At 52.0% G+C, this 10,126-nt stretch overlaps 1 protein-coding gene across 1 annotated transcript in view; it reads right to left on the reverse strand.

Annotated features, from left to right (window-relative positions):
- The window catches only part of rpl30 (ribosomal protein L30), a 37,300-nt gene extending 28,211 nt beyond the window's left edge, over positions 1 to 9,089 (reverse strand). The window contains exon 1 of the mRNA XM_029736107.1: positions 9,041 to 9,089. Within this exon, the coding sequence (XP_029591967.1) occupies positions 9,041 to 9,061 (21 nt within the window). The 5' untranslated portion in view covers positions 9,062 to 9,089. The remainder of the gene's footprint in view (positions 1 to 9,040) is intronic.
- Between the last annotated feature and the right edge of the window lie 1,037 nt (positions 9,090 to 10,126).

A 10,126-nucleotide genomic window follows, 5' to 3' on the forward strand; every position in this document is an offset into this window, starting at 1 on the left:
GTCCCGGTCCCCCCGGAGTGGACCACATGCGTTAGGTTATAAAACGTGTTGTTAACATGTTAAGCCCAGAGAGCGTCCCGGTCCCCCCGGAGTGGACCACATGCGTTAGGTTATAAAACGTGTTGTTAACATGTTAAACCCAGAGAGCGTCCCGGTCCCCCCGGAGTGGACCACATGCGTTAGGTTATAAAAACTATTAACATGTTAAGCCCAGAGAGCTCCCCGGTCCCACCGGAGTGGACCACATGCGTTAGGTTATAAAACATGTTAACATGTTAAGCCCAGAGAGCTTCCCGGTCCCCCCGGAGTGGACCACATGCGTTAGGTTATAAAACGTGTTAACATGTTAAGCCCAGAGAGCGTCCCGGTCCCCCCGGAGTGGACCACATGCGTTAGGTTATAAAACGTGTTGTTAACATGTTAAGCCCAGAGAGCGTCCCGGTCCCACCGGAGTGGACCACATGCTTTAGGTTAAAAAACGTGTTAACATGTTAAGCCCAGAGAGCGTCCCCCCGGAGTGGACCACATGCGTTAGGTTATAAAACGTGTTAACATGTTAAGCCCAGAGAGCTCCCCGGTCCCACCGGAGTGGACCACATGCGTTAGGTTATAAAACGTGTTGTTAACATGTTAAGCCCAGAGAGCGTCCCGGCCCCCCGGAGTGGACAGAATGCGTTAGGTTATAAAACGTGTTAACATGTTAAGCCCAGAGAGCGTCCCGGTCCCCCCGGAGTGGAACACATGCGTTAGGTTATAAAACGTGTTGTTAACATGTTAAGCCCAGAGAGCGTCCCGGTCCCCCCGGAGTGGACCACATGCGTTAGGTTATAAAACATGTTAACATGTTAAGCCCAGAGAGCGCCCCGGTCCCCCCGGAGTGGACCACATGCGTTAGGTTATAAAACGTGTTAACATGTTAAGCCCAGAGAGCGTCCCGGTCCCCCCGGAGTGGACCACATGCGTTAGGTTATAAAACGTGTTAACATGTTAAGCCCAGAGAGCGTCCCGGTCCCCCCGGAGTGGACCACATGCGTTAGGTTATAAAACGTGTTAACATGTTAAGCCCAGAGAGCGTCCCGGTCCCCCCGGAGTGGACCACATGCGTTAGGTTATAAAACGTGTTGTTAACATGTTAAGCCCAGAGAGCGTCCCGGTCCCCCCGGAGTGGACCACATGCGTTAGGTTATAAAACGTGTTAACATGTTAAGCCCAGAGAGCGTCCCGGTCCCACCGGAGTGGACCACATGCGTTAGGTTATAAAACGTGTTGTTAACATGTTAAGCCCAGAGAGCGTCCCGGTCCCCCCGGAGTGGACCACATGCGTTAGGTTATAAAACGTGTTAACATGTTAAGCCCAGAGAGCGTCCCGGTCCCCCCGGAGTGGACCACATGCGTTAGGTTATAAAACCTGTTGTTAACATGTTAAGCCCAGAGAGCGTCCCGGTCCCCCCGGAGTGGACCACATGCGTTAGGTTATAAAACGTGTTAACATTTTAAGCCCAGAGAGCGTCCCGGTCCCACCGGAGTGGACCACATGCGTTAGGTTATAAAACGTGTTGTTAACATGTTAAGCCCAGAGAGCGTCCCGGTCCCCCCGGAGTGGACCACATGCGTTAGGTTATAAAACGTGTTAACATGTTAAGCCCAGAGAGCGTCCCGGTCCCCCCGGAGTGGACCACATGCGTTAGGTGATAAAAAACTGTTAACATGTTAAGCCCAGAGAGCTCCCCGATCCCACCGGAGTGGACCACATGCGTTAGGTTATAAAACGTGTTAACATGTTAAGCCCAGAGAACTTCCCGGTCCCCCCGGAGTGGACCACATGCGTTAGGTTATAAAACGTGTTAACATGTTAAGCCCAGAGAGCGTCCTGGTCCCACCTGAGTGGACCACATGCGTTAGGTTATAAAACGTGTTGTTAACATGTGAAGCCCAGAGAGCGTCCCGGTCCCCCCGGAGTGGACCACATGCGTTAGGTTATAAAACGTGTTAACATGTTAAGCCCAGAGAGCGTCCCGGTCCCCCCGGAGTGGACCACATGCGTTAGGTTATAAAACGTGTTAACATGTTAAGCCCAGAGAGCGTCCCGGTCCCACCGGAGTGGACCACATGCGTTAGGTTATAAAACGTGTTAACATGTTAAGCCCAGAGAGCGTCCCGGTCCCCCCGGAGTGGACCACATGCGTTAGGTTATAAAACATGTTAACATGTTAAGCCCAGAGAGCGTCCCGGTCCCCCCGGAGTGGACCACATGCGTTAGGTTATAAAACGTGTTAACATGTTAAGCCCAGAGAGCGTCCCGGTCCCCCCGGAGTGGACCACATGCGTTAGGTTATAAAACGTGTTGTTAACATGTTAAGCCCAGAGAGCGTCCCGGTCCCCCCGGAGTGGACCACATGCGTTAGGTTATAAAACGTGTTGTTAACATGTTAAACCCAGAGAGCATCCCGGTCCCCCCGGAGTGGACCACATGCGTTAGGTTATAAAAACTATTAACATGTTAAGCCCAGAGAGCTCCCCGGTCCCACCGGAGTGGACCACATGCGTTAGGTTATAAAACATGTTAACATGTTAAGCCCAGAGAGCTTCCCGGTCCCCCCGGAGTGGACCACATGCGTTAGGTTATAAAACGTGTTAACATGTTAAGCCCAGAGAGCGTCCCGGTCCCCCCGGAGTGGACCACATGCGTTAGGTTATAAAACGTGTTGTTAACATGTTAAGCCCAGAGAGCGTCCCGGTCCCACCGGAGTGGACCACATGCTTTAGGTTAAAAAACGTGTTAACATGTTAAGCCCAGAGAGCGTCCCCCCGGAGTGGACCACATGCGTTAGGTTATAAAACGTGTTAACATGTTAAGCCCAGAGAGCTCCCCGGTCCCACCGGAGTGGACCACATGCGTTAGGTTATAAAACGTGTTGTTAACATGTTAAGCCCAGAGAGCGTCCCGGCCCCCCGGAGTGGACAGAATGCGTTAGGTTATAAAACGTGTTAACATGTTAAGCCCAGAGAGCGTCCCGGTCCCCCCGGAGTGGAACACATGCGTTAGGTTATAAAACGTGTTGTTAACATGTTAAGCCCAGAGAGCGTCCCGGTCCCCCCGGAGTGGACCACATGCGTTAGGTTATAAAACGTGTTAACATTTTAAGCCCAGAGAGCGTCCCGGTCCCACCGGAGTGGACCACATGCGTTAGGTTATAAAACGTGTTGTTAACATGTTAAGCCCAGAGAGCGTCCCGGTCCCCCCGGAGTGGACCACATGCGTTAGGTTATAAAACGTGTTAACATGTTAAGCCCAGAGAGCGTCCCGGTCCCCCCGGAGTGGACCACATGCGTTAGGTTATAAAACATGTTAACATGTTAAGCCCAGAGAGCGCCCCGGTCCCCCCGGAGTGGACCACATGCGTTAGGTTATAAAACGTGTTAACATGTTAAGCCTAGAGAGCGTCCCGGTCCCCCCGGAGTGGACCACATGCGTTAGGTTATAAAACGTGTTAACATGTTAAGCCCAGAGAGCGTCCCGGTCCCCCCGGAGTGGACCACATGCGTTAGGTTATAAAACGTGTTAACATGTTAAGCCCAGAGAGCGTCCCGGTCCCCCCGGAGTGGACCACATGCGTTAGGTTATAAAACGTGTTGTTAACATGTTAAGCCCAGAGAGCGTCCCGGTCCCCCCGGAGTGGACCACATGCGTTAGGTTATAAAACGTGTTAACATGTTAAGCCCAGAGAGCGTCCCGGTCCCACCGGAGTGGACCACATGCGTTAGGTTATAAAACGTGTTGTTAACATGTTAAGCCCAGAGAGCGTCCCGGTCCCCCCGGAGTGGACCACATGCGTTAGGTTATAAAACGTGTTAACATTTTAAGCCCAGAGAGCGTCCCGGTCCCACCGGAGTGGACCACATGCGTTAGGTTATAAAACGTGTTGTTAACATGTTAAGCCCAGAGAGCGTCCCGGTCCCCCCGGAGTGGACCACATGCGTTAGGTTATAAAACGTGTTAACATGTTAAGCCCAGAGAGCGTCCCGGTCCCCCCGGAGTGGACCACATGCGTTAGGTGATAAAAACTGTTAACATGTTAAGCCCAGAGAGCTCCCCGATCCCACCGGAGTGGACCACATGCGTTAGGTGATAAAAACTGTTAACATGTTAAGCCCAGAGAACTTCCCGGTCCCCCCGGAGTGGACCACATGCGTTAGGTTATAAAACGTGTTAACATGTTAAGCCCAGAGAGCTCCCCGGTCCCACCGGAGTGGACCACATGCGTTAGGTTATAAAACGTGTTAACATGTTAAGCCCAGAGAGCGTCCCGGTCCCCCCGGAGTGGACCACATGCGTTAGGTTATAAAACGTGTTAACATGTTAAGCCCAGAGAGCGCCCCGGTCCCACCGGAGTGGACCACATGCGTTAGGTTATAAAACGTGTTGTTAACATGTTAAGCCCAGAGAGCGTCCCGGTCCCCCCGGAGTGGACCACATGCGTTAGGTTATAAAACGTGTTAACATGTTAAGCCCAGAGAGCGTCCCGGTCCCCCCGTAGTGGACCACATGCGTTAGGTTATAAAACGTGTTAACATGTTAAGCCCAGAGAGCGTCCCGGTCCCACCGGAGTGGACCACATGCGTTAGGTTATAAAACGTGTTAACATGTTAAGCCCAGAGAGCGTCCCGGTCCCCCCGGAGTGGACCACATGCGTTAGGTTATAAAACGTGTTGTTAACATGTTAAGCCCAGAGAGCGTCCCGGTCCCCCCGGAGTGGACCACATGCGTTAGGTTATAAAACGTGTTAACATGTTAAGCCCAGAGAGCGTCCCGGTCCCCCCGGAGTGGACCACATGCGTTGGGTTAAAAAACGTGTTGTTAACATGTTAAGCCCAGAGAGCGTCCCAGTCCCCCCGGAGTGGACCACATGCGTTAGGTTATAAAACGTGTTAACATGTTAAGCCCAGAGAGCGTCCCGGTCCCACCGGATTGGACCACATGCGTTTGGTTATAAAACGTGTTGTTAACATGTTAAGCCCAGAGAGCGCCCGGGTCCCACCGGAGTGGACCACATGCGTTAGGTTATAAAACATGTTAACATGTTAAGCCCAGAGAGTGCCCCGGTCCCCTTGGAGTGGACCACATGCGTTAGGTTATAAAACGTGTTAACATGTTAAGACCAGAGAGCGTCCCGGTCCCCCCGGAGTGGACCACATGCGTTAGGTTAAAAAACGTGTTAACATGTTAAGCCCAGAGAGCGTCCCGGTCCCCCCGGAGTGGACCACATGCGTTAGGTTATAAAACGTGTTAACATGTTAAGCCCAGAGAGCTCCCCGGTCCCACCGGAGTGGACCACATGCGTTAGGTTATAAAACGTGTTAACATGTTAAGCCCAGAGAACTTCCCGGTCCCCCCGGAGTGGACCACATGCGTTAGGTTATAAAACGTGTTAACATGTTAAGCCCAGAGAGCGTCCTGGTCCCACCGGAGTGGACCACATGCGTTAGGTTATAAAACGTGTTGTTAACATGTTAAGCCCAGAGAGCGTCCCGGTCCCCCCGGAGTGGACCACATGCGTTAGGTTATAAAACGTGTTAACATGTTAAGCCCAGAGAGCGTCCCGGTCCCCCCGGAGTGGACCACATGCGTTAGGTTATAAAACGTGTTAACATGTTAAGCCCAGAGAGCGTCCCGGTCCCACCGGAGTGGACCACATGCGTTAGGTTATAAAATGTGTTAACATGTTAAGCCCAGAGAGCGTCCCGGTCCCCCCGGAGTGGACCACATGCGTTAGGTTATAAAACGTGTTGTTAACATGTTAAGCCCAGAGAGCGCCCCGGTCCTCCCGGAGTGGACCACATGCGTTAGGTTATAAAACGTGTTGTTAACATGTTAAGCCCAGAGAGCGTCCCGGTCCCCCCGGAGTGGACCACATGCTTTAGGTTATAAAACGTGTTGTTAACATGTTAAGCCCAGAGAGCGTCCCGGTCCCCCCGGAGTGGACCACATGCGTTAGGTTATAAAACGTGTTAACATGTTAAGCCCAGAGAGCGTCCCGGTCCCCCCGGAGTGGACCACATGCGTTGGGTTAAAAAACGTGTTGTTAACATGTTAAGCCCAGAGAGCGTCCCAGTCCCCCCGGATTGGACCACATGCGTTAGGTTATAAAACGTGTTAACATGTTAAGCCCAGAGAGCGTCCCGGTCCCACCGGATTGGACCACATGCGTTTGGTTATAAAACGTGTTGTTAACATGTTAAGCCCAGAGAGCGCCCGGGTCCCACCGGAGTGGACCACATGCGTTAGGTTATAAAACATGTTAACATGTTAAGCCCAGAGAGTGCCCCGGTCCCCTTGGAGTGGACCACATGCGTTAGGTTATAAAACGTGTTAACATGTTAAGACCAGAGAGCGTCCCGGTCCCCCCGGAGTGGACCACATGCGTTAGGTTAAAAAACGTGTTAACATGTTAAGCCCAGAGAGCGTCCCGGTCCCCCCGGAGTGGACCACATGCGTTAGGTTATAAAACGTGTTAACATGTTAAGCCCAGAGAGCTCCCCGGTCCCACCGGAGTGGACCACATGCGTTAGGTTATAAAACGTGTTAACATGTTAAGCCCAGAGAACTTCCCGGTCCCCCCGGAGTGGACCACATGCGTTAGGTTATAAAACGTGTTAACATGTTAAGCCCAGAGAGCGTCCTGGTCCCACCGGAGTGGACCACATGCGTTAGGTTATAAAACGTGTTGTTAACATGTTAAGCCCAGAGAGCGTCCCGGTCCCCCCGGAGTGGACCACATGCGTTAGGTTATAAAACGTGTTAACATGTTAAGCCCAGAGAGCGTCCCGGTCCCCCCGGAGTGGACCACATGCGTTAGGTTATAAAACGTGTTAACATGTTAAGCCCAGAGAGCGTCCCGGTCCCACCGGAGTGGACCACATGCGTTAGGTTATAAAATGTGTTAACATGTTAAGCCCAGAGAGCGTCCCGGTCCCCCCGGAGTGGACCACATGCGTTAGGTTATAAAACGTGTTGTTAACATGTTAAGCCCAGAGAGCGCCCCGGTCCTCCCGGAGTGGACCACATGCGTTAGGTTATAAAACGTGTTGTTAACATGTTAAGCCCAGAGAGCGTCCCGGTCCCCCCGGAGTGGACCACATGCTTTAGGTTATAAAACGTGTTGTTAACATGTTAAGCCCAGAGAGCGTCCCGGTCCCCCCGGAGTGGACCACATGCGTTAGGTTATAAAACGTGTTAACATGTTAAGCCCAGAGAGCTCCCCGGTCCCACCGGAGTAGACCACATGCGTTAGGTTATAAAACGTGTTAACATGTTAAGCCCAGAGAGCGTCCCGGTCCCCCCGGAGTGGACCACATGCGTTAGGTTATAAAACGTGTTGTTAACATGTTAAGCCCAGAGAGCGTCCCGGTCCCCCCGGAGTGGACCACATGCGTTAGGTTATAAAACGTGTTAACATGTTAAGTCCAGAGAGCGTCCCGGTCCCCCCGGAGTGGACCACATGCGTTAGGTTATAAAACGTGTTAACATGTTAAGCCCAGAGAGCGTCCCGGTCCCACCGGAGTGGACCACATGCGTTAGGTTATAAAACGTGTTAACATGTTAAGCCCAGAGAGCGTCCCTGTCCCCCCGGAGTGGACCACATGCGTTAGGTTCTAAAACGTGTTGTTAACATGTTAAGCCCAGAGAGCGTCCCGGTCCCCCCGGAGTGGACCACATGCGTTAGGTTATAAAACGTGTTAACATGTTAAGCCCAGAGAGCGTCCCGGTCCCCCCGGAGTGGACCACATGCGTTAGGTTATAAAACGTGTTAACATGTTAAGCCCAGAGAGCGTCCCGGTCCCCCCGGAGTGGACCACATGCGTTAGGTTATAAAACCTGTTGTTAACATGTTAAGCCCAGAGAGCGTCCCGGTCCCCCCGGAGTGGACCACATGCTTTAGGTTATAAAACGTGTTAACATGTTAAGCCCAGAGAGCGTCCCGGTCCCCCCGGAGTGGACCACATGCGTTAGGTTATAAAACGTGTTAACATGTTAAGCCCAGAGAGCTCCCCGGTCCCACCGGAGTAGACCACATGCGTTAGGTTATAAAACGTGTTAACATGTTAAGCCCAGAGAGCGTCCCGGTCCCCCCGGAGTGGACCACACGCGTTAGGTTATAAAACGTGTTGTTAACATGTTAAGCCCAGAGAGCGTCCCGGTCCCTCCGGAGTGGACCACATGCGTTAGGTTATAAAACGTGTTAACATGTTAAGTCCAGAGAGCGTCCCGGTCCCCCCGGAGTGGACCACATGCGTTAGGTTATAAAACGTGTTAACATGTTAAGCCCAGAGAGCATCCCGGTCCCCCCGGAGTGGACCACATGCGTTAGGTTATAAAACCTGTTGTTAACATGTTAAGCCCAGAGAGCGTCCCGGTCGACCCGGAGTGGACCACATGCGTTAGGTTATAAAACGTGTTAACATGTTAAGCCCAGAGAGCGTCCCGGTCCCCCCGGAGTGGACCACATGCGTTAGGTTATAAAACGTGTTGTTAACATGTTAAGCCCAGAGAGCGTCCCGGTCCCCCCGGAGTGGACCACATGCGTTAGGTTATAAAACGTGTTAACATGTTAAGCCCAGAGAGCGCCCCGGTCCCCCCGGAGTGGACCACATGCGTTAGGTTATAAAACGTGTTGTTAACATGTTAAGCCCAGAGAGCGTCCCGGTCCCCCCGGAGTGGACCACATGCGTTAGGTTATAAAACGTGTTGTTAACATGCTAAGCCGAGAGAGCGTCCCCGTCCCCCCGGAGTGGACCACATGCGTTAGGTTATAAAACGTGTTGTTAACATGTTAAGCCCAGAGAGCGTCCCGGTCCCCCCGGAGTGGACCACATGCGTTAGGTTATAAAACGTGTTGTTAACATGTTAAGCCCAGAGAGCGCCCCGGTCCCCCCGGAGTGGACCACATGCGTTAGGTTATAAAACGTGTTGTTAACATGTTAAGCCCAGAGAGCCTCGGTCCCACCGGAGTGGACAAGCGTTCACTACCGTTCCACTCACCGTCTTCTTAGCGGCCACCATAGCTGCGATTTTGTCCGTTCTGGACAACCTGAACCAAAACAAATGTGAGAGTGGACAATTTTACGTTAGTAATCAACCGGGTGATGTGCACCAACATTGCCTAAATATATATATTTTTTTAAAGAATAAAGAAAGAGGTGAACTTACAAGTCTGTTGCTCCAATATGGCCTCAGAAAGAAAGGAAGTCCCAGCGTGCTTTGCGGCAGGTCCGCTGATCTCAGCTGATTGACCATCCGGTTAAACCAGCGTGCTCCGGTTCAGCTGATTGACCATCCGGTTAAACCAGCGCGCTCCAATTCAGCTGATTGACCATCCGGTTAAACCAGCGCTCCAGTTCAGCTGATTGACCATCCGGTTAAACCAGCGCTCCAGTTCAGCTGATTGACCGTCCGGTTAAACCAGCGTGCTCCAGTTCAGCTAATTGACCATCCGGTTAAACCAGCGTGCTCCAGTTCAGCTGATTGACCGTCCGGTTAAACCAGCGCTCTCCAGTTCAGCTGATTGACCATCCGGTTAAACCAGCGCGCTCCAGTTCAGCTGATTGACCGTCCGGTTAAACCAGCGTGCTCCAGTTCAGCTGATTGACCGTCTGGTTAAACCAGCACGCTCCAGTTCAGCTGATTGACCGTCCGGTTAAACCAGCGTGCTCCAGTTCAGCTGATTGACCATCTGGTTAAACCAGCGCGCTCCAGTTCAGCTGATTGACCATCCGGTTAAACCAGCGCGCTCCAGTTCAGCTAATTGACCATCCGGTTAAACCAGCGCGCTCCAGTTCAGCTGATTGACCATCCGGTTAAACCAGCGCTCTCCAGTTCAACTAATTGACCATCCGGTTAAACCAGCGTGCTCCAGTTCAGCTAATTGACCATCCGGTTAAACCAGCGCGCTCCAGTTCAGCTAATTGACCATCCGTTTAAACCAGCGCGCTCCAGTTCAGCTGATTGACCATCCGGTTAAACCAGCGTGCTCCAGTTCAGCTGATTTATAATCAGATAATCCGTCATCCCGAAGATGTTATCACGAGAAAGCAAGGGCCGAAACACTACAGTGTGATTTTTACCATG

Source organism: Salmo trutta, chromosome 36 (genome assembly GCF_901001165.1).
Source record: "Salmo trutta chromosome 36, fSalTru1.1, whole genome shotgun sequence".
Classification (NCBI taxonomy): Eukaryota; Metazoa; Chordata; class Actinopteri; order Salmoniformes; family Salmonidae; genus Salmo; species Salmo trutta.